The sequence below is a fragment of the Haematobia irritans genome, chromosome 1, assembly GCF_050003625.1.
Source record: "Haematobia irritans isolate KBUSLIRL chromosome 1, ASM5000362v1, whole genome shotgun sequence".
NCBI classification, from domain to species: domain Eukaryota; kingdom Metazoa; phylum Arthropoda; class Insecta; order Diptera; family Muscidae; genus Haematobia; species Haematobia irritans.
This window is the reverse complement of record NC_134397.1, coordinates 97,358,057-97,384,418: the sequence shown is the minus strand read 5'-3', so window position 1 is coordinate 97,384,418 and position 26,362 is coordinate 97,358,057. Positions and strand designations below refer to the sequence as shown.

The window sequence follows — 26,362 nt, the reverse complement described above, 5'->3', positions numbered from 1 at the left end:
ATTTTTAACAACCGTGCCAGAATTGGTCCATATCGGTCCATAATTATATATAGCCCCCATATAAAACGTTCTCCAGATTTGACCTCCGGAGCCTCTTGGAGGAGCAAAATTCATCCGATCCGGTTCAAATTAGGAACGTGGTGTTAGTATACGGTCGCTAACAACCATACCAAAATTGGTCCAATCACACAAAAATTGGTCCATATCGGTTCATAATCATGGCTGCCACTAGAGCCAAAAATAATCTACCAAAATTTTGTCAAAATTTTATTTTTAGAGAAAATTTTGTTAAAATTTTATTCGGTTCATAATAAAATTTTCATCATTGTCAAAATTTTATTTCTATAGAAAATTTTGTCAAAATTTTATTTCTATAGAAAATTTTGTTCAAATTTTATTCGGTTCATAATCATGGTTGCCACTCGAGCCAAAAATAATCTACCAAGATTTTATTTCTATAGAAAATTTTGTCAAAAGTTTATTCTATAAAAAATTTTGTTAAAATTTTATTTCTGTATAAATTTTTGTCAAAATTTTCTTTCTATAGAAAATTTTGTCAAAATTTTTATTTGTATAGAAAATTTTGTGATGGTGTTAGGAGGTTTTAAGATACCTTGCCATCGGCAAGCGTTACCGCAACTTAAGTAATTCGATTCTGGATGGCAGAGTTTAAAAGAAGTTTCTACGCAATCTATGATGGAGGGTACATAAGCTTCGGCCTGGCCGAACTTACGGCCGTATATACTTGTTAATATTTGAATGAATTCTCAGGTCAAAAATGTATTCTCATACAAACGCAGTGTTGCCAGTATTGAGGATTTCTCCCCAGGTCGAGAATATTTTTTCGTGGATGGGGACAACATTTCTGAGTTGGGGATTTGGTGGGGCATTTCCACAAATTTGGGGATTTTTGTGGGGAATTTTCGAAATCTGTTCACTATAATAAATCAGATTAAGAATTATGGTTTATACGTTATATTCTTTACAGAGAGTCTCCAAAATATAGAAAAACTTTCCTCCTCCTTATTTTACGGCATTTATTTGGGCGCCCCAAGAGCTAGTTTAAAATTTAAGAAATGTTTTACTATAATTTCGTAAGGACTCATCTGCGTACATCACTGATTTGGAAAATATATCTCACACATATAGAATAGAGTTCATATTGGGATAACAACTCCTTTTGATCGATCATCCAATTTTATTTCTCGACTATTTAGAACTAAGTTATGATTCACATATACACATGATCACCGAACTCCCATTTTCATTTGAGCATTTAGAAGTTGATTGGCATAAGAAAACATCGATGACTCTTTAACCAATAATGACTCTTTGATGACCAAAAATTTATAGGGAATTTTTCTGGGGAAGTTTAAATTAAATTGGTGATTTTTGGGGATGAAACACTGAGAAAACAGTGAACCAGGAAGAAACGTTTTGGCTAATTTTAGAAAATTTTGAATATTGTTACAAAATTTTAACTAAACAGTACTACAAACGCTGACATCAGCCGATATCACAAAAATATTTACAATATTTTTCGACATATTCAAGAAAATTTATTAGACATAATTAATTTTTTCCCTTGTTAAAGAAAATTTTGTAGTTTGAAGAAAAAAATCGGAGTTCAAAATTACAAAAATGTCTTTAGTGACATACGAAGTTCATGATGGAAGCATTTGTAGTAAAATTTACAAATTTAAAGAAATAATGAACCATTTTGTGAGAAATACCAATTTAGTAAATCTTTATGCTTAATTTGTGTATAAATTTTTCCCGTTTTTTAGTTCATTTAACTAACATATGCAAGAAATTATTAGATTAAAAGAAACTTTCTCCAAACATAATAATTCCATGAACTAAAATACAGTTAAATTGGCGTTAGTGAAATAGAGAGTTCACTTTTTTTGAGTGAAGTGTTCCATTTTGGCGACAAGAGCCTGGAAAATACTGGCAACACTGTACAAACGAAGCGAACTATCAACCAGTAAGGAAAGTCTAAAGTCGGGCGGGGCCGACTATATTATACCCTGCACCACTTTGTAGATCTAAATTTTCGATACCATATCACATCCGTCAAATGTGTTGGGGCTATATATAAAGGTTTGTCCCAAATACATACATTTAAATATCACTCGATCTGGACAGAATTTGATAGACTTCTACAAAATCTATAGGCTCAAAATTTAAGTCGGCTAATGCACTAGGGTGGAACACAATGTTAGTAAAAAAATATGGGAAACATTTAAATCTGGAGCAATTTTAAGAAAACTTCGCAAAAGTTTATTTATGATTTATCGCTCGATATATATGCATTAGAAGTTTAGGAAAATTAGAGTCATTTTTACAACTTTTCGACTAAGCAGTGGCGATTTTACAAGGAAAATGTTGGTATTTTGACCATTTTTGTCGAAATCAGAAAAACATATATATGGGAGCTATATCTAAATCTGAACCGATATCAACCAAATTTGGCACGCATAGCTACAATGTTAATTCTACTCCCTGTGTAAAATTTCAACTAAATCGGAGTTAAAAATTGGCCTCTACGGTCATATGAGTGTAAATCGGGCGAAAGCTATATATGGGAGATATATCTAAATCTGAACCGATTTCAACCAAATTTGGCACGCATAGCTACAATGCTAATTCTACTCCCTGTGCAAAATTTCAACTAAATCGGAGCAAAAAATTGGCCTCTGTGGTCATATGAGTGTAAATCGGGCGAAAGCTATATATGGGAGCTATATCTAAATCTGAACCGATTTCAACCAAATTTAGCACGCATAGCTACAATGCTAATTATACTCCATGTGCAAAATTTAAACTATATCGGAGCAAAAAATTGGCCTCTGTGGTCATTTGAGTGTAAATCGGGCGAAAGCTATATATGGGAGCTATATCTAAATCTGAACCGATTTCAACCAAATTTGGCACGCATAGCTACAATGCTAATTCTACTCCCTGTGCAAAATTTCAACTAAATCGGAGCAAAAAATTGGCCTCTGTGGGCAAATGAGTGTAAATCGGCCGAAAGCTATATATGGGAGCTATATCTAAATCTGAACCGATTTGGCTGATATTTTGCAAGTTTTTCGAGACTCATAAAATATTCGGATGTACGGAATTTGAGGAAGATCGGTTGATATACACGCCAATTATGACCAGATCGGTGAAAAATATATATGGCAGCTATATCTAAATCTGAACCGATTTTTTCCAACATCAATAGGGATCGTCTTTGAGCCGAAACACGACCCTATACCAAATTTTAGGACAATCGGACTAAAACTGCGAGCTGTACTTTGCACACAAAAATACATCAACAGACAGACAGACAGACAGACGGACAGACAGACAGACAGACAGACAGACAGACAGACAGACAGACAGACAGACAGACAGACAGACAGACAGACGGACATCGCTAAATCGACTCAGAATTTAATTCTAAGACGATCGGTATACTAAACGATGGGTCTCAGACTTTTCCTTCTTGGCGTTACATACAAATGCACAAACTTATTATACCCTGTACCACAGTAGTGGTGAAGGGTATAAAAATAGAAACCCCAAATTCATTCCAATTCGTGTGACTGCCTTTCATTCGAATTGGTTTTCGTTCGGTATATAGGAACAGGGGATAATTTAATTTTCAGAAATGCTATTACTTTTGTATACGTTCGACACATATCAGACAACAAAATATAAAGTGACTTGCCTTTGGAATTTGAAATACGACTGAAAGCTATCGTATAAGATTGGGGAACAGGGCACAAATAAATAAATAAAAAATATTAAAGGAACTCTCCGAAGATAAATTTGGTAATTTATTTGTAAAATTAATTTTTTTACAAAACTTGCGTAATAGTCATTGTGCTTACCTCATAATCCTTTTTGGTCTCATTAAAAGCAGTGCAAGGAAGTGGATTTCTTCTACATAATTTGATCGGTTCCGCGATGGCTGATTCAGAAAACTGGCTTATAGACATAGGATTAGGTAACATCTCTTTTCTAGCCCACCCTTTTTCAATGAATGCTGATGCTACATCCACTGTTCCTATGCGCATTGTGCATCGTTTAATTGGACACTTTAATTGTGATTCCGAAAGACGGACTGAAACAAATTTTCCCACAATAAAGCCGTGCATTTGATCTAGATCATCTGTTGAATACTTCCCATCATTACTATTTGCCTGTATACCGATTGGTGTATACTTATTTGCGATCGATGGCAAATTTGGAAAAGGAGCATATGGTCGTAAATTTTCCGGTTCTACTAATTCGATATTGCCATAGTCCAGAAAGCGCACATTCCATTCACCTTTTTTATTTTGCCCATCCTTATGTATCATTGCACGATAACATTTTGAGTCTAAATGATATCTGGCTACGCATGGTTGATTCACATTGTACATGTAATCCTCCGGCGGCTCCTCAAGGTGCTCAAAGTTGTCCGAAATAATTTTACTAATTTTTTCCAAAAATGACTTATCATCCGCTTCATGCAAAAAGATTATGCAGCCGTAGTCTACGTATGTTGCGTAGCCAGTAAATAAAGTCTTATTGATGTCTTTACATGTGGACCAAGCTTCAGGTATGTTTGTTAGCCCCGTTGTTGGAACAAAATCGATATCGTGGAGATAGATATTCAGTGGATGACCATCTGAAGAGTCCTGGGCGTGCAATACATCATTAGATACATCAATAGTCGAGCTTAAATTTCCCGAAACAGTTATTGGGTAGAGGTCTTTGTTGGATAATGCTGAAATTTAAACAGAAAGTATGGATATTCTCCGTTAGTATACACTCTGAAACACTTGCTGGTACACGGAAAAAATCCGTAGTTACAACAACTTAACTTATTGGAAAACATTCTTTGTATGTATTTAAATTTTATTACTTTTCTCGAAATTTTGCAAAGACCAATGCAATTTTCCTTTTTCAAGTACATCTCAAACAGTGTATGAATTAAACGTGCACCCTCAAAAAAAATCGCTTCTTTAACATATGTTCCAAACATATTTTGCAGGAAGCACATATATTATTGGATACTGCCGAAATATTAATATGTTTGTTTAATGTGAACATATTATATGTTTGGAAGCATTTTGAGCCCAAAAAATTATATGCTTGGAAGAATTTTCCCCAAAGAAGATTGTGATCATTCCCTCAAATAATTTTCACTTCCACGAAATTTTTAGTTCTTGGCACCTTTTTCTGTAATACAAATAATGTTGAAGAAATTATTCAATTTTATAATTTTTTTTTTTAATTTTACCTTTCGCCTGGACGGAGAATCGAACCGAGGCCCATACGTTTGTAAGCCAACACACTATCCACTGGGCTATGTAGTAGTTATAGTCACCAGTAGACAATTATCGTTACAAGTTACATTTATATAGCATACTTTGCAGCGCCCACGAGCCCATGCAAACATAACATTATTTAAAAGAAACATACATTTGTTGGCCACGTGGAGCAGTGGTTAGCATGTCTGCCTTGCATGCAAAGGGTCGTGGGTTAAATTCCTGCTCCGAACCAATTTTTTTTTGCAATTTAGTCATTTATACTATATTAAATTTTTATAATGAAACTTCGAAATGTGAGTTATTAAAAATTTACAGTCCCCACATACATAAAATTCTCCTCTCAAGGTGAAAACACATGCTGTTTTTTTTTTCAAATCTCTATGCTCTTGGTTCCGAATGTCTATTCTCTTTACTCCGAATACTTATTCTAATATTCAAATTAAATAATATTTAGACTTAAGCATATACAATTTTTGGCCTTATCATAAATCAGTTTTTCGAAACAACATACAACCGTTTCACAGAAATTGTAAACATATATATGTTTGCTCGAAATTTGTAAATTTATATATGTTTAAATTCACACATATTATTTTTATGAAACATTCATACCCCAAACATAATATATTTTAACATATTAACATATGTGTCCCAAACATTTAGTGTTAGTTTAGGAACATTACATGTTGGCACTTAAATATATTGTGTTTAAAAATTGTGTCCGAAACACATTTTGTTTATATCGGAACATATGAAAAACATATTTTTCTAACAGTGTGGGTATAAAGTTCAATGACCTTTCAAATAACTTCAAGATGAACTAAAGCAGAAGAAAATTTTCGTACGGTTCCAAAGAATAAGTAAGAATGAACTACAGTATTGTTAATAGAATGAAGTACAGTATGATTTTGTTCTTTACTTTTGTTCAATTTTTCTCCCATGAGAGGGTGTAATTTCTTGAGTTGTAGTCAAAATGTAATGTCCTGGGGCATCTTCCTGGTTTTAACAGCGCTTTGTGGAAATCTCATTAAGTGGAATACAATTGAGTTCAATTTTCGCACAACGTAGTTTATTCTTGCTATAAAACACTTTTTATCTGTGTACAGTGATACCTTCCAGAAGGGTCTTACTAAACGGACTTGCACTTTGAAATGAGTCCAAGTCCCACACAGAAAAAACTGAAGCAAAATAAAAATCAATTATTGGCATAATTGAATGAAAAAATTATATCAAATACGATTTTTATTAAGTCAAACATGAAAATAATTGGTTGAATGAAAAACTGGCAAAAATATCAAAATTCACTAGTAATTGAATTCACAACACATCAATTACTATGTTCAATTGAACCACGTATAAAAGTTATTGATTTAAGTATAATGCGTAATTGCCTGATAAAACTGTTTATGACGTTGCTACGTAACGAAAAATAAATTAATAAAAACAATAAAATGTCATTTATTGTTATTATTAAGAATCTTCTTAAGAACATGGTCGAATTTACCCGCAAATAAACCGTGGTATCGGTACCGCGATTCGAAATGTTAACATTTACAACATTTTTGGCGCACCATATTGTATTTTTATCGCAGGTAGGTACCTTTATCTAAATACCAGTTTTTTTTTGGTCAAGCGCGTTTTTTGGAAACTACACTGAAAGAATTCTCTTCGTAAAAATGAACATTGTGAGTGTAACCTGTGACGTGTTGGTAGAATTCTTTCTCTCTCTCAAGCACATTCACGTAATACTCATGTACGTTCACGCAAACAGAACTTTTAAAGACGATTAACGGTTCACAATTTTTAGACTCACGAGAATTCTCGTGACTTCGACTATTAGTCGGGATCACGACGAAAGTATCACAGCACAAACTTTTTACTATGGAAAGTTAATTTAATATATTTAGTACATATTTCTATGTTCGTAAAATTTTTAAAATTCGCTGAAAACTTTAATAAATAAGCTTTGGAATATATATACAATTACATTATTTCTATTTTGTTTTTACAATTAGGTCGTGTACACGTCAAATTGCCCTATTAATGGATATAAGCCGACTGTCAAAAATATGTGGCCTAGAGGAAAATGTGTTTACTTCGAAAACGGGGATTTCTTCCCAGCAACAGAAGGTAAAATCATGTAAAACTTTGAAATATTTTCGAAACTTTGAAATGAATAGATGTTTGTATTACAGAAGAGCAGGATGCCTAAACAAATCGCATATAAATGAGGAAGATTTGGGAAATTCCAGCAGGTGATACAGATATTTCAAAAACTGTTTTTTCTTTGTGAGTTAGCCTTTTAAATACGTCGTTTATAATGAATATTCTGTATTTTTCTACCAAACATGTACTTCGCTGTATTTTCAATTATACATATTTTCAGAATTTCTTTTTTATAATAAAAAGCATTAAACCTTATATAATTTTCTTAAATTAATAATCAAAATCAAATACAAAAATAATTGAATTCACAATTTTTGTATTTGATTCAATTATTCACTTTTTTCTGTGCATATTGAAGTGTTATCGGCTTGTTATCTTTCTCTCAAAGTGGTGTCACCCATAGCATTATAATTAATTAAGCAGAATCTGACAGCACGTATATTAAATTTGATAAAATATGAATTCGGAGTAAATTCAAAGTAAAATGGTATCGATAATGTGGTACCCAGTTTTTAACGCTGGATCACGTTCAAGGAAACTTTCATTATTCTTGAATCTAAAAGAAATCCAGAATTATTAGCATCAAAAATAACCGGAGAACTCTTTTGAAGAGTAGAGCCAGAGGAACACCCCATACTCAATTTGCATTAAAAATAAGGTGTGGGTGTACAGAATTTTATATGTTTTTACAATATTAGGTACTTCATCAAAAGAAAAAGGAAAGAAAACAAATTAGAGCCAAATTAAAAAATCGCTCAATTGCAGACGAAAAAGTGCCATCTACGGTGTGCAGACAAACTACATCGCTGTGAATGGACGCCTATACATTTCTTAGTCTATGGCACATCGAAATATCTATTTCCGACTCTATAATACGATATAACTGTCTGTTATAATCAGCCTTCAATATTGGCTCTATCGATCGATCTATCAATCTGACTTCTTCGGTTTCAACACACCGCAATTTTAATCCGACGTGTCTGAAATTCGAAATATAGAGGTACTTTCTGTCCATAAATACGTAGCTGTGCCGTATATGGTGTGCATGGGGCCATGTTTTGGTATACCACCATCATTCACCCAGAAAAAAGTGACCCCTTCTTTAAGTTAAAACAAGTAAGGAAAGTCTAAAGTCGGGCGGGGCCGACTATATATACCCTGCACCACTTTGTAGATCCAAATTTTCGATACCATATAACATCCGTCAAATGTGTTGGGTGCTATATATAAAGGGTTGTCCCAAATACATACATTTAAATATCACTCGATCTGGACAGAATTTGATAGACTTTTACAAAATCTATAGACTCAAAATTTAAGTCGGCTAATGCACTAGGGTGGAACACAATGTTAGTAAAAAAATATGCGAAACATTTAAATCTGAAGCAATTTTAAGGAAACTTGGCAAAAGTTTATTTATGATATATACGTATTAGAAATTTAGGAAAATTAGAGTCATTTTTACAACTTTTCGACTAAGCAGTGGCGATTTTACAAGGAAAATGTTGGTATTTTGACCATTTTTGTCGAAATCAAAAAACATATATATGGGAGCTATATCTAAATCTGAACCGATTTCAACCAAATTTGGCACGCATAGCTACAATGCTGATTCTACTCCCTGTGCAAAATTTCAACTAAATCGGAGCAAAAAATTGGCCTCTGTGGGCAAATGAGTGTAAATCGGGCGAAAGCTATATATGGGAGCTATATCTAAATCTGAACCGATTTGGCTGATATTTTGCAAGTTTTTCGAGACTCATAAAATATTCGGATGTACGGAATTTGAGGAAGATCGGTTGATATACACTCCAATTATGACCAGATCGGTGAAAAATATATATGGCAGCTATATCTAAATCTGAACCGATTTTTTTCAAAATCAATAGGGATCGTCTTTGAGCCGAAACAGGACCCTATACCAAATTTTAGGACAATCGGACTAAAACTGCGAGCTGTACTTTGCACACAAAAATACACCAACAGACAGACGGACGGACAGACAGACGGACATCGCTAAATCGACTCAGAATTTAATTCTAAGCCGATCCGTATACTAAAAGGTTGGTCTATGATTACTCCTTCTTGGCGTTACATACAAATGCACAAACTTATTATACCCTGTACCACAGTAGTGGTGAAGGGTATAATGAACTCATTGTGAAGAAAGTTGAACTTCATATAGCGCCAAAGACATGTTTATTTGTTTGAACGATGTGATTTTCATCTTGTAACAGAGTGCTAGAAATGGACTGTATTAATTTCGTAACCTCACAGATTGTAAAGAAAAGCATAAAGTTCCCAACATGGAAAGAAAAGAAAACAACAAATGTTTCGTTTTAGGATTTTGTTGTGAAAGTTTATTGGAGCTTCTTTCAACCTTACCGCTTCGACTTCAGGTTGCTAAGTAAGTAATGTTAAGGATAAACAAATGAAGGAAGCCATCATATTTTAAATTCAGCAATAAAAGGTTGCAACAATAATAATAATTCTCAGTGGAAACTATTTATCCATTGGATGAGAGCTCTTTTGTTCTTGTTGGATGAATAAGTAGTTGCCACCTAATAATGATGGAAAGGATTATGGACTTAAGCTAGGTTTGAATAATTAGGAATTCATTTAATTAATGGATATTAAATTCATTTCAATTAGAAATTTGTTAAACACAGTTTAACATGGCGCGGCCTCTTGCGGTATCGCAACGTTAATAGTATCGAGCTCCAGAAATCACCCAACCGAACACAGTGCTTTGAGCTATTGGCATGTGAGCAGCTGTTTGGATCAAACCGGCCTTCAGAATTTTAGGAAACTCGTCATTGGCGATCATAATCTCAATGTTGACTGGATGATAGAAATGAGGATCAGCCAAGTCCGGCAACTGTATGTGTCTTCATGAATTTTATGAGGTACTTTTTCTGGTAGAGTAGATTGAAATTTATCCTGTACCACACCATGGATTTGCACCTTCACTGCATCGTCATGGAACGATTGTAGATTCACTGTGCAAAATTGTTTCCCATCCTTCTTTGTGGTTTTAAATTGGTTGTCTCTTACAAACGACTTTAGAATGACAAACTCCGCTGCACCCGAATTGAGCATTATTCTGCTTTTATTGGTTCCAGCATTGGTCATTACCAATGTGGTATCACAATGGACTGAATAGTCTAAGTGAGCCTGATACATCGGGCTGCCACCTAACCTAACCCTTTTTCGTTGGCAACGCGTACTCTCTCCAAAACCGTCATCTTATTAAACTGCATGCAGAATCTCAGGTTTTTGGTACCAGACTTTACATTTTTGGGTGCTAAGAAATTATTCAAAAGTTAAGATTATTATGGAAGATGCTCGATCAGATGTGAGTGATTACTGTGATTTTGGTAACATACAAAGTTTTATAAGTGGTCGAGTTATCGTACCATTTTGAGTACGTACCTCCGCTACTCGAACTTTTGACTCATTACCGGAATACCCTAACTACACACCCCAACTTCTACTCAGTTGGAAGTAAATTATCATCTTTTACTGCAACCAAATCATTTTCATTCAGGTTTTTCTGAGATACTTTCCATTTCTTATACCTCCGCAGTAATTGTGAAATATATTCATTTTTCTAGCATTTGGCAAAGTGCATTTGTAAAACTTTCAGACGTTGCCATCGATTAATTAAAGAAATATTATCAGAATAGTCCTCCGGTATAGCTACTAGGAGGGATCCCTTCAAAAAATGGCCGGGTGTCAATGCTATACATTCCGAAGACGTCTCACTTATTGGAGAAATAGGCCTTGAATTCAAAATACTCTCAATGCGTACACACAGAGAAGGAACATGATCACCTCAAACATGTTTAAAGGGCAAAATGTTATTTTTGTATGGTGACCATGTAACATGTTTGTCACTAAAATGCTATTTTCTCGTCAAATATAACCTGCTTGCCGAAATCAGATACATGAGAAAATAACATGGTTGCGAAAACCATTTTACATGGTCACCACATGGGGGGAATAAAGTGCCACGAATGCTACATTTATCCACTAATGATTTTTCTGCGGTTCGTATGGATTTTTTGTATCCGATTGGCCCCAACGAAATTAGTGCCGTTATTTGAAAAAAACTTTAAGTGGATAACCCCGCCTACATACAAAACGATCAAATGAAGCCAAAAATGCCTCAGAGTTGAGGGATGAACATGCCTCCAAATGAATTGCCCGGGTTGAAGACAAACAAACACAAAAGCAGAACCTTTTTCTATTTTCGCGTTTCGAAGTCTCGATGTTTTGATGTTTTGATCTCAAAAGGCCCCGCAAAATCTATTCCCGTATTTGTAAAAGGGGGCGCATATGTACATCTCTCAGGGGGGTAGAGCTGAGTGGTGGTTTACTGAGCTAAGCAAGTGTGATCGTTGAATCACACACTAAATTAATGCCTTGGGGTTCAACATTTGACAAGTAGTCTTTGTAAGTCAGGCAAGTAGTACCGCTCCACAAAGTTCTAATCTTGGCAAACTAATCGTCTTTAATGGAGCTACCTTGATTTCGACACAAGAAAATGACAGGAAATATTGGTTTTAGAATGAAGAACCCGTACGTAAATGCATGCGTAATATGCCTTCTCCAAGGCATCACAAAACCCATGGATCTGAACAATCCCTTTTGGCTCGAAACCTATCCAATGAGGTATTCTAATTTTAGGAATTTCGGAGAAATTTCCAATGAAAGTAACCCATTTTTCCAAAGAGTGAGATTTCACTTTTTCGTCCCAATCTGTCCCGTCCAACCAGAGCTGCTGCAATAGCATTTTTGCCGTCACTATTATAGGACTCAACCACCCAGCTGGATCGAATAACTTTGCCACTATGGAGAGAATTGTTCTCTTTGTGGCTTGTTCCGGAAGGATTCTAATGTCGTAAACATTATAGAAAAACAAATCTTTCATTGCGTTCCACCTAATTCCAAGTGTCTTGGATTCACTCGAATCTTCCAATCTCAAAAAAATCTTCGTTGAGCAAGTCTTCCTGAGGAACTGTTTGAAGAATACCCGAATGATTGGGGGTAATTTTCTTCAATGGAAATCCAGCAGATAAAATGTCATCCACGTAAATATCCTTTTCAAGGATTTTTGCCGCTACTGGATGATTGTTTGCTCCTTCCTTTCCCAATTGTAACAAGGTTCTAATTGCGAGGTATGGAGCACAGTTAACTCCAAATGTCACTGTCTTCAAAGCAAACTCCTATTGGATCCATTGGTGACTTCCGAAACAATCATCGTTGGTACTGATGGTCCCTGTCGTCTACCAATACCTGGCGATACATTTTTTGAATGTCGCCATTGAAGACATATTTGAATGTCCGCCAACGTAAAATAACTGTCGTTAAATCATTTTGGAGCGTAGGTCCAGTGTAAAGAACATCATTCAACGATAACCCCGTCGTAGTTCGCTTTGAAGCGTTAAGGACAACTCGCACTTTCGTGGGTGTTATGTTTGGCTTTATAACAGCATGGTGGGGTAAGTAAAATAAACTAAAGGTATCGCTGTCATATAATTCACTAGGAGGGACAGGGGACATATGATCCAAAGTTAAATATTCGTGCAGAACTCGCGTATACTCTTCAGAAAGGCTTGGAGAATTTCCCATGCAGTAAAATTAGCCCAAAGCCGTTCTTCGTGACGAAACTCCTTCCTAAACGGCAGCCTTACGACGTATCTTCCATCGCTCCGACGAATGGTTTCAGCATATAGCTGTTCACACACTAAGTCTTCCTTTGATTGTTGTGGATCGCTGGGAATGTCCTCGCTTTCCCAAAATCGTCTAACCTGGTCAAGCTGCGAAAGTAGTAATGTATCTGGGAGTTTGCGGTCCACTAATGTACCAACCAAACTCAGATTCTTGAGCCAAAAGATTCCCTGCTATGTTTTACGAACCCCGGATTTTATTAAGCAAGGTAAAATGTCAACATCAACATGTCGATGCGTGCAGCTTTGTAGAAAAGTGGATCTGCTAATTCTATCTGATTTAATCTTTCCCAGCTTCAAATCTTGTGTGTTGAAGACGGAATAAAATGATTAAGATTCGAAACAACTATCGCTACAGTTTCTAACGAAAAACTAGATTGTTTCGATCTTAACTTCAGGTTACAAATTCTCGAAGAGTTTTCTAGTAAAGTACTGCCTAGGCCATAAATCCTTGAAAAGGACTTCGAAGTCGAAATGCCTAACTGATTGTCGACTCTACTTGCTATAAAAGTTTCCTGAGAACCCTGATCCAAAAAAAAACGTATTGTGAAAGAGTTTCCTAAATGCTCCAAATCAATTAAAACTGTGGGAAGAATCGTTCCATGTCCAGACTCTGAAAAATTCGTTTGTACTTCTTCAATGTGAAGGTCTGAAGAAGAAGGTTGTTCCTCTTCTTGCGTAGCAATATGAAAAGACGATGGATTGGTTGAAGAGTTATGTGATCTCTGGTGTCTGGAACCTTGATGCTTGTTACTACCCATTCCGGGATGCAAAAGCGTATGATGTGTCTGACTACATTCTTGACAAAGTTTCTCACTTCTACAACTAGAAGTTTGATGTCCAGAACACAAATAGTTTTCGCAAAGTTTGTTGTCAGCGACAAATTTTCTTTTCTCTGTAAGAGACATAGATTGCAATTTTGAACATAGCCGTAAATCATCGTTCCTTTGACACAACTTGCAATTTCGATACGTATTATCGGACTTAACATGGAAACTTTGAGATTTTGAGAAGTAGTCGCGGTAGATGAACTTTGTCTTTTTATATCGCCAATAGATTCTAAGAAATCTAACCGATTTGAGATAAAATTGTTTAACATCTCCCAACTTGGCATCTCCTTATGGTTCTGAATAGACTCTTCCCAGGCTGCTAAAGTTTCCTGGGGCAGCTTGGATGAAATCCAATAAACTAGTATCGGATCCCAACTTACAACCGATATACTGTAACATACGACCTAAGAATCGACAAACAATTGTTAACAGTGAACTGTAAGTTTCGCAGGCCTTTAGTCCTTTCTGATGTAACAACTTCTAGGTCAAAAATATTTCTAAGTTGATGATTGATCAGAATTCTTTTATTCTCGTAACGACTACACAATGCCTTCCAAGGTAAGTCCAAGTTATAATCTGTAAGAGCGAATCCTTTAACTATTTGATTCGCCTCCGCACGTGTCTTTGCCCGTAGATGGTAAAGCTTCTGTGCTGGCGAAAGTTTGGGATGTTTACCGTAAATGGCTGAAAACATATCCCTAAAACTTGGCCATTTGTCGTAGCCCCACTAAATATTTCCGTATCGCACGGGGGAACCTTAAGGGAATAACCCGTACCCTCGGCCCCCAGATTCTCCGACGGACTTATTTCAGCCGCTTGTGCCTGAACAAGTTATTGTTCCTCCATGGACATAAGATCTAAAATGGAAGCTTTACATTCCCTGTAGGATTTATAAGATGCAACAAACTTCGTCTGTGTCGACTCCTTTTCCGCTTCACCGGTGGTGGGATCTTCTGAACTCATCGACAGTTAATAGCTTTCCACTAATTTCTGGTATCGACGTTCCAGCTCCTCTAAGTCAACTTTCAGCTCTGACATAGTTCGAATTTCATTGCTGTTCGCAAACGAAGCGCAATATGTAACAACTTGGTCAGACAGAAATATAAACCGTTTAGCACTCGTCTTAACTGTTGGGTACCAATTGAATGAAGGTAACAGTAATGAAACTTTTCTCAATTATAGGATATGAGCGTAACTCAATTAGTAAAGGGTGATTTATTAAGAGCTTGATAACTTTTTTTTTAAAAAAAAACGCATAAAATTTGCAAAATCTCATCGGTTCTTTATTTGAAACGTTAGATTGGTCCATGACATTTACTTTTTGAAGATAATTTCATTTAAATGTTGACCGCGGCTGCGTCTTAGGTGGTCCATTCGGAAAGTCCAATTTTGGGCAACTTTTTCGAGCATTTCGGCCGGAATAGCCCGAATTTCTTCGGAAATGTTGTCTTCCAAAGCTGGAATAGTTGCTGGCTTATTTCTGTAGACTTTAGACTTGACGTAGCCCCACAAAAAATAGTCTAAAGGCGTCAAATCGCATGATCTTGGTGGCCAACTTACCGGTCCATTTCTTGAGATGAATTGTTCTCCGAAGTTTTCCCTCAAAATGGCCATAGAATCGCGAGCTGTGTGGCATGTAGCGCCATCTTGTTGAAACCACATGTCAACCAAGTTCAGTTCTTCCAGTTTTGGCAACAAAAAGTTTGTTAGCATCGAACGATAGCGATCGCCATTCACCGTAACGTTGCGTCCAACAGCATCTTTGAAAAAATACGGTCCAATGATTCCACCAGCGTACAAACCACACCAAACAGTGCATTTTTCGGGATGCATGGGCAGTTCTTGAACGGCTTCTGGTTGCTCTTCACTCCAAATGCGGCAATTTTGCTTATTTACGTAGCCATTCAACCAGAAATGAGCCTCATCGCTGAACAAAATTTGTCGATAAAAAAGCGGATTTTCTGCCAACTTTTCTAGGGCCCATTCACTGAAAATTCGACGTTGTGGCTCGTTAGTAAGTCTATTCATGATGAAATGTCAAAGCATACTGAGCATCTTTCTCTTTGACACCATGTCTGAAATCCCACGTGATCTGTCAAATACTAATGCATGAAAATCCTAACCTCAAAAGAATCACCCTTTAGAAACCAAAACCATAAAGCAGAAAATAAAATATATTACAAAAAAAAATATTAATTTCATATATTATTTTTAAGCCATTAATTATTATCAGAATTATTTTATCAAGTTTAATTGGTGCATTGGGAGGATTAAATCAAACATCTTTGCGAAAATTAATAGCTTATTCATCTATTAATCATTCAGGATGAATATTAGCTGCAATATATACTAGAAATTTATTTTATTGTTTTTAACATTTTCTATAGTATTTATATTTAATATATTTTAAATTTCTTATATTAATCAATTTTTTTCATGATAAAAATATTATTTTTTTTTATTTTTTAATCTATTATCTTTAGGAGGTCTTCCTCCATTTAGGGAGCCATCGTGGTGCAATGGTTAACATGCCCGCCTTGCATTCACAAGGTCGTGGGTTCGATTCCTGCTTCGACCGAACACCAAAAAGTTTTTCAGCGGTGGATTATCTCACCTCAGTAATACTGATGACATTTCTGAGGGTTTCAAAACTTCTCTAAGTGGTTTCACTGCAATGTGGAACGCCGTTCGGACTCGGCTATAAAAAGGAGGTCCCTTGTCATTGAGCTTAACATGGAATCGGACAGCACTCAGTGATAAGAGAGAAGTTCACCAATGTGGTATCACAATGGACTGAATAGTCTAAGTGAGCCTGATACATCGGGCTGCCACCTAACCTAACCTAGTATTAATGACTTCAATTACACTATATTTTTATATACGATTATGTTATAGTGCATTTATATTAAATTATTATGAAAGTAATTGATTAAATTATGCAATATATAAAATTCTTATCTAAAAATTTTATTAATTTATTCTTATATTTCTTCTTTTGGTTTATTTTTAGCTTCTTCTTTATATTTTTGATTTTAAGGTTTTAAGTTAAATAAACTAATAGCCTTCAAGGCTATCGATATAAGAATAATCTTTTAAGCCTTAGTAAATTATTACTCCTTTAGAATTGCAGTCTAATGTCATTATTGAATATAAAGCCATGATTAAAGAGAATAATTCTCATAAATAGATTTACAATCTATTGCCTCAACTTCAGCCATTTAATCGCAACAATGGCTATTTTCTACTAACCATAAGGATATTCGTACTTTATATTTTATTTTTGGAGCTTGATCTGGAATAATTGGAACTTCATTAAGAATTTTAATTCGAGCTCAATTAGGACATCCTGGAGCTTTAATTGGTGACGATCAAATTTATAATGTAATTGTTATAGCTCATGCATTTATTATAATTTTCTTTATAGTTATACCTATTATAATTGGAGGATTTGGTAATTGATTAGTTCCTTTAATATTAGGAGGTCCTGATATAGCATTTCCTCGAATAAATAATGTAATTTTTTGATTACTACCTCCTGCTTTAACATTATTATTAGTAAGCAGCATAGTACACGCAGAGAAGAAACATGATATTCGAAGAGCAAAATAATATGATAGGAGCTATTTTTGCGGCGACCATGTAACATTTTAACCTGCAACCATGTTGGCTCAGTGAACATAGTTCTAAAAAAATGTAATTGTCCTCATCTACACTGTTAGAAAAATATGTTTTTAATATGTTCCGATATAAACAAAATGTGTTTCGGGCACAATTTTTAAACACAATATATTTAAGTGCAAACATGTAATGTTCCTAAACTAACACAAAATGTTTGGGGCATGAATGTTTCATAAAAATAATATGTGTGAATGTAAACATATATAAATTTACAAATTTCGAGTAAACATATATATGTTGTGATACTTTATTCAAAGAGCGCCAGAGAGAGAGAGAGAGAGAGAGAGTTAGTATAGAGAAATAAATAGAGATGGAAACCGGGATGGTTGAATAAAAAGATATCAACATAACACAGCGATAGAATGAAATGAGAGCAATTTCTGTGAAACCGCTTGTATGTTGGTTCGGAAAACTGTTTCATGATAAGGCCAAAAATTTTATATGCTTAAGTCTAATTACTATTTAATTTCAATATTAGAATGAGTATTCAGAATAAAGAGAATATACATTCGGAACCAAGAGAATAGACATTTGAAAGAAAAAACAGCATATTTGTATTACAGAAAAAGATGCGAAGAACTCAAAAATTTCGTGGTAGTGAAAATTATGTGAGGGAATGAGCACAATCTTCTTTGGGGAATTCTTCCAAACATATACTATTTTTGGACTCAAAATGCTTCCAAACATATAATACGCTCAGATAAAACAAACATATTAATGTTTCTGCAGTATCCAATAATATATGTGTTTCCTGCAAAATATGTTTGGAACATATGTTAGAGAAGCGATTTTTTTGAGGGTGTAACATGTTATTATATTGATAAAAATAATTTTGTTTGAATGAAATATCGTGCCCATCAAATGTACAAACGCAGACATCATGTAACTGCAAATAGAAATAAATGATCCATATGTTATAGCAAAATGCAGAACTAAAAACAGGTACATTTTTTCAATTACACTTTCCTTTTTTGTGTTCACATAAAACCACGTGCCATTTCTGAATAAATAAATTAACACAAAACACAGTAAATCTGTATTCTCCGTCCATTCCAAGAAACAATCAACACACCACTGATGCGCAAAATGAAAATCGTGTGTACCTGCTCAATGCTTTCATAAAATTCTTTTCGCTGCAAAAAAGTTAAAAAATTAAATGGTCACAAAAAATGTGTTAGTGTATATGGGAGCACAACCTGTTGGGATTACAATCTCATGAGCCAAGCAAAGTCAACAGAATAATTGACTTTGTACTCCATATGATATTATCGGGGAGAGGTATACCGATATAAATTCAATGGAAAGAAATGAAAACACAATATGGATTTAGATTGATAGGATAATATGTGATTTATTTCTTCTAAAGGCACGTCCAGTAGGAATTTAGAGTTCAAACAGAGCGAAGTTTCGTAACTATTTTACGGAAGTTGTACTTTAGATATGCCTTGACGGTTGATAAAAAAATTGTCATTGGCAATGGTATTTATCGATAATATTTTTTAATATCTTTTGCAAGTATTTGAGTATTCAGAGAATCCCAATAGGGATTTCAATGTAGTTATTTATTGTAATTGTTAGGACATATGTTCGTTGTTTATGTGGCATTAACATTAGCGGCCACCTTGCAGTATACCAGCAATAAAAATTTAAAAATTTCAAACCATATCTTTCAGTACAGATTTGTTCCTCCTTTTTTTCAATTGGGGTTAATTTAAAATTTTTGTTTAATTCTTATTCTGATCAATTTATAAAATTCAGTTGCTTATATACAAATTACAATAATATTGAGATTGCAATAATACAATTTGATAACTTATTGTATGTATAAATTATTGAGATTTGAGTTTAGAAAATCCATAAATTTTATACTAATGTAATAATGAATAATGGGTAGTTAACGCTTTCATTTATTCCCAAAGTTTCATTGCTTATTTCAGTGTGTTTAAATTTGAGTGAATACAAAAAAAATGAATGAAAAAATTAAGGGTAGCATGTGCCATATAGGGTCCAACCAAAAATGGTGTTCTGGGCCGTTGGTAACCCAGCTCTATTTAGAAAACCTTCACTTATGACCCGGGAATAGATATTGACACCCAAAATGATGGAAATCGGATCAGATTTATAAAACTCCTTATCTGTCAGTAATATATTCGAAAAATTTTGTAGCATATGATGGGGCAATTGTTTTACTGGGTGTACGAATAGAGATTCGGTTATTAACTTTCAGAATTGTCTCAATATAAATATCGGGGTTATATGTAAACATAATAGTAAGTGGACATATCGTTTCTTCCTCAAGCGTGAGTGTTGTCAAATGTAGTTTGTCAACGACCTTGGAAGAGATACTACTCGATTTGGATCCGGAATCCAAAAGACATCTCAGGATACGTATCCCAGCCTTAGTAGTGACCGACACTAACACGGTCGGAAGTAGAGTTACATCATTTTGCTTCAGAATGGCGGAAAGAGTCGCATTTGATGAAGTTGATGGGGGCGAAGTACTTGCGGCTACTGTCGATGGTTGGTATTTGGAAGGCACTGATTTGATAGGCGAAGATTTGGTCGGCTTACGGCGTGGTTGATTGCGTTGACTTTTGTCCAATCTGACGTGAGTGTGTAACAGAGAATGATGAGCCTTCTGACAATATCGACATCCAGTTGTCGTGAAACAGGTATTTTCGGAATGTTCGTGCGCTAAACAATTTTCGCAATATCCATATTTTTTAACTATTTCCTGTCGTCTCAGAGTATTCATACTTAAAAAACGCTTGCACTTTCTCAGTGGATGTGTAGCTCTGCATAACCGACAAATGTAAGAGTGCCGTGAATTCTTTCCTCTTTGATTTGTATCACTATTTGGTGTCACTTTCTTTGCGCGCATTATGGAACTAGAACAAAAGATAAGCTTGGTTTCGAAATAGAAAATAGGTCGGGAATTTATTGGTCTGTGCTATTTAGGGTGTATTATCGAACGTTATTGGCCGGGTTACAATTCCCTTTTGTGTAATAACCTCTGCGATTCTGACACACTTATCCGCCCCAGCATGGACTTTTTTGATCCTTCCCAGGCGCCAACAATTTGGAGGTCAATTTTCTCCGCCTATGACAACCATAGCATTTTCCTGCAAGTTTTCTGTAGGCTGTTTCCATTTATGCCGTTTTTGCAGTTCCTTAAGATACTCATCCTTCCATCGAATACAGAAGTGTTGATGAATAACCTTAAGTTTCTGCCAACGGTTGACGATTGATATCGGATTTTCTTGAATGGATGGATCAAAAGGTACTAAAAGTGGCGCACCAATTAAAAAGTGACCAGGAGTGAGTGCGGAAAGGTCCGTTGGATCTTGGGAGCAAGGCGAAATAGGACGCGAATTCAGGCATGCTTCAATTTTTGACAGAAGTGTTTGAAATTCTTCAAACGTATGCTTGAAATTTGCAGCAACTTTCTTAAAATCGGCCGTGAAGCTTTTCACCCCTGCCTCCCAAAGTCCACCCATGTGAGGTGCCCCTGGCGGAATAAAATGCCATGTTATATTTTGATGGGCATAGTTGGACTGTGTAATTGATTGGAGGTAAGGATAAACTCTCTTGCAAGTATCCTGGATGCGCCTACAAAATTTGTTCCATTGTCGGAGTATAGATGTAGGGGACACCCACGGCGAGAAATGAATCTACTGAACGCTGCTAAAAAGGCGGAAGTTGAAAGTTCGGATGTGGCTTCCAAGTGGATAGCTTTGGTGGAAAAGCAAACAAATATGCAAGTATAACCCTTGGATATTCTACATGCTCGACCAGAGTACGACTTAATGTCGAAAGGACCAGCAAAGTCTAGCCCTGTATGGGTAAAAGGACGAGAAAATTCGGATCTTTGCGGTGGCAAGGCAGCCATAAGTTGGGTCTGACATTTTTGCTTGTAGAGTATACAGGGCTTGCATTTATTAATAGTGGTTTTAATGAGATTTTCGCTTTTGGAATCCAATATTGTGCCCTGATCAATTTCAATGTTAACTGATTTCCGCCATGTAGGCAAGTTTCGTGAATAAATTAAACAAGAAGGCTGGCATATTGGCAGTTATATGGAACAATAATTGGATGCTTCCCATTATATGTTAAAGCAGGCGAAGCTGAAAGACGGCCACATACACGCATTATGCCCTCATTGTCCATAAATGGATTAAGACTAAGTAAGGAGCTAGAAGTAGCAATCCTTTACTTGGCGGATAATGCTTGGTATTCATTGATTTGCAGTCTATTATGGACCAATAAAACTTCAAAGGTGGTTATATCGTTGCTGGGCCTGTGGAAATTGGATTTGAACTTTGGATGTGTTCGATACAAAAACCGATAAATGTATGCAATCACTCGAATTGCTCTAGGTAGTGAAGAGAATTTTTCTAGGATATCATCAAATTCACAGAAGTAAGCAAAATTCACCTTAATCGGTTTCCTTTCCAAATTCATATCAGTGCCAATTTTACACTCGAAAATAGGCCAATTATCATGGGGATTCCTAAGAAATTGTGGTCCTTGCCACCATAGTTCATTAGCAATCAAGTCCTGCGGAGCAATCAAGACCACGACTGGCTAAATCAGACGGATTTTGTTCGGACATCACATGATGCCATTTTTGTGTCGGAATTATTTCAGTTATTTTGGAATCTCTATTGGCTACGAATGTAGCCCAATACCATGGTGGTTTAGACAACCAAGATAACACAATTGTTGAATCAGTCCAGCAATCGATAGTGTAAGCGTTGATTCGTAGTTGAGGGACAATGTGGTCAATCATTTCAGCTAGTAACGCCGCGCCACACAACTCTACACGGATGAAAAAGACTGTTTTTCATATGTTTGGCTATAAACATTATATGTGTGGAACACAAATTTTTAAACACAATATTTTTGAGTGCAAGCATATAATGTTCATAAACTAGCATAACATGTTTGGGACATATATGTTAATATGTTAGAACATATTATGTTTGGGACATAAAATGTTTGTAAATATAATATGCTTGGATGCAAACATATATTAATTTAGAAATAGCCTATAAACATATACGTGTTTAGTAGCTTGGAGCGCTATTTAACAGGGAGCGATATTGAATTAAGTTGGTGGTTGTTGCTTGTTATTACAAAATTAACATTTTATTTTTTCTTGGGCAATTGATCAGCTACTTCTTTGATCCTTACAAACTGTGTGGTCCGCTGTTCGAATCCCCGTTCGGCAAAAGGTAAAATTAAAATAAAAAAAATCATAAAATTGAATAATTTCTTCTACAATGTTTGTATTACAGAAAAAGGTGCTAAGAACTAAAAAATCTCGTGGAAGTGAGAAAGATGTGGAGGAATATACAATTAGGCAGAAACAAAATTTTGAGCATTCAGGTCGAAAACCTATGTTGTTAGCATCTATATTACCTGTTTATTTTCGTAATTCATTATGATTGTAAATATATATATAAATAAATAAAATTTTGAGCACAATATTGTTTGGGAGAATTTTTTTAAGCATATAATATTTTTGGGTGCAAAATGCTTCCAAACATATTATATGTTCACATAATAACATATTGTTTTTTGGAAGACAACATTATTGAATTTGGATGCAAAAATACAAAATGTTTGGAACTTAGACTACCCAAACATATATTGTTTAGACCAATATGCTTTCCAACATATTATATATTGGAAGAGATCAAACATATAAATGTTTGGGCAATACCCAAAAATGTATATGCTTGAAGCAAAATAGGTTTGGGAGTATATGTTACAGAAGCGATTTTTTGTGAGGGTGTAGTCTTGGAATCGACAGAGTTTTTATAGGGTAAACTTTGGTTTTGAATGCAACCAAATGAGTGGAAATTGAGTTTTAATTTTTTTTCGAATGTACAATGCAGCAGCGTATGCCTTTTCTGAGGCATCGCTAAATCCATGCAATTAGGTTAAAGGTTAAAGTGGCAGCCCGATTAAGATTCAGGCTCACTTAGACTATTCAGTCCATTGTGATAATCCATGCAATTGGACCTCATTATTCGGACAATAGTTGAACCATCGTGGCACTTTTATACTATTAACGTATGAATAATTGCTCTGAAAATCTATACACTTTTTGAGGGATTCGGCAGTTATAGTTTCGTCCCAACCCATGCCATCAATCCATATTTGTTGCATAAGAATCTTGGCTACTATAATGCATGGTGCCAACCACCCAGCGGGAACGAACAATTTCGAAATTTGCGATAGTACCTCTAAATTGGAAAAATCTTGAACTACAAAGAAGAAGGAATCAGATAGTGCATTCCAGCGGATGCCAAGCGTCTTAGCAGTACTGGAATCATCAAATTCTAAAAAGCCCGCGTTAAGCACCTCGGATACAGGAATATCGGATAAAATGGATTTCGAATTCGATGTCCATTTTCTCATTTCGAAGCCACCTGATTTTAAGGCCAAAATCAATTGATTCCTTGAATCGATTGCCTCCGGAATTGAATGGGAACCGGCTAGCGCGTCATCCACATACATGGAATTTCTAAGAATTTCGCTCGCCTTCGGATATTGCGATTGGACATCATCTGCGAGATGTATCATGGTGCGAATCGCCAAGTAAGGCGCACAATGCACACCAAAAGTCACCGTCTTAAGTTCGAAATCCTGTAAAGGATATTGTGGGCTTTTTCTGCACAAAATACGTTGGAATGCAGATTGTGTTGGATCAACTAGAATTTGGCGATACATTTTGGTTATGTCCCCGTTGAACACATAACGAAAAAAACGCCAGTTTAGGATCAAAATAATAAGTTCATTCTGCAAAATGGGCCCAGTATGTAATATATCGTTAAGGCTTACCCCATTTGAGGTTGGGGCCGAAGCATTAAATACAACACAGACCTTTGTCGTAACACTTTCGGGCCTTATCACCGCGTGGTGTGGCAAGTAGTAACTCTTGAAGTCATCAAGAATTTCCGAAGTCGAAATTTCAGTCATATGATTAAGAGAAATATATTCTGCGAGAACGCTGTCGTATTCGTCTTTAAAAACAGGACTAGGAATCAGACGAGCCTCGTTTCGGAAGTATTGTGCCATTGCACCTTTCCTGGATTGCCCAATGTTTATTTCATTGGGATAGGATTCCTTAAATGGAAGGGATACAATATATCTTCCTTCTTCATTCCGTTTTGTTGTGCGACTATATAATTCTTCGCAAAATAAATCAGAAGGCGATGAAAATTTCTTCCTAGGAAGAAATTTTCCACCTCCCAAAAAAGTGAAATCTCTTTATCGAGAGAGATTTCACAAAAATATGATACCACTGTGGGGGATACACTTATCGGCGTGTCAGGAATAGGCCCTGTCAATATCCATCCAACCCAGGGAGCATTATGGACGGAAATAGATCTCCTCCCAATAGAATATCGATTTTGGAACGTTCATAAAATTTAGGATCAGCGAGAGGAATGTTTGGTAAAGCTGAAAGTAAGCTGAGATTAAAGCTGTCCGAAGGAAGATTTCCAGAAAGTTGGGGCACCACAAGGGCCGAAGTAGAAATCTCAATACTGTTATCTAGATTGGAACTTAATACGAATGAGCACTCTTTTCGCACAGCGGCTGAAATTGTATTATTAAGTCCCGAGACTTTTGCGTTAGTACGCCTGAAAGGCATTTGGAGTAAATTAAAAAGATTTTGAGAAACAAAAGTCCCCTCGGATCCAGAGTCGACTAGGGCTCGGGCAGTGTATGACAAACCACTGTAAAAAATTCTCACCAAAGCTGTTCCCAAAAGGACACCTCTCGAGCTGGTAGAGAAACAGGAATGTACAATCCCACTTCCCGCAGGATTAGTGGACTGTGATGATGTTGAAGTGGAAGGAAGTGGGACAGAACTTGCATCCGAACTAATGCCTGTGTAGTAGAGTATGGTGTTTTTTATGACATACTCTGCAAGAGTATTTACTTTGAAAAGTTTAACAGTGTGAACCCTGGAAAAACAATTTTTTGCACATATTTCTCCCTTTGATTTCCGCTAGCCTCTGGCCTGGTTCCATTTTCAAGAATTTTGGACAATGCCGAATTATGTGCACTTCTTTTGGACACAAGTGACATTTCGGCTCAGAAACATTGTTCTGAAAGGACTTAATGTTTGACGGACTTCCACGGTCATTGGGTTTAACTAATGGACGCTTTGATTTGTTTGCGAAATTTGGCTCCGGTTTTCTAATCTCCGAAACTGACTCCAATGTCTTATGACGATTGGTTAGGAATAAATCTAATTCGGACCATTTGGGAATGACCGTTTTATCTGATAGGGTTTGTTCCCATAGCCAGAGTGGACTCCGGAAGACGGTTGGAACATATGAAAGTGAAAAGTGGGTCCCAATAATCCACTTTTATGTCATATTGCCTTAGCAATGAAATGATCGTTTTCATATCTCTTTGCAGCTTTTTTAGAGCTGTCCCATTTTCTGACGTGATAACTGAAGAGCCAACAAGCTTTTCAGTTGGATATTGACGAGGACTCGTTTGTTTTCATACCGAGCGGAAAGGTTATCCCACGCAATTCGGAAATTGTCATTCGTAAGCGGAAATTTGCTTAAAATATCGTGAGGCTCTCCTTTGGTCCTCTGGTTGAGGTGAAACAACTTTT

General features: G+C 35.8%; 1 protein-coding gene across 2 annotated transcripts in view; it reads right to left on the bottom strand.

The window, feature by feature from the left end:
• qin (tudor domain-containing protein qin) overlaps positions 1–26,362 on the bottom strand; it is a 663,334-nt gene that overhangs the window by 46,893 nt on the left and 590,079 nt on the right. For both annotated transcript variants that reach the window (XM_075291196.1, XM_075291197.1), the window contains exon 11: positions 3,885–4,765. In XM_075291196.1, the coding sequence (XP_075147311.1) occupies positions 3,885–4,765 (881 nt within the window). The remainder of the gene's footprint in view (positions 1–3,884; positions 4,766–26,362) is intronic.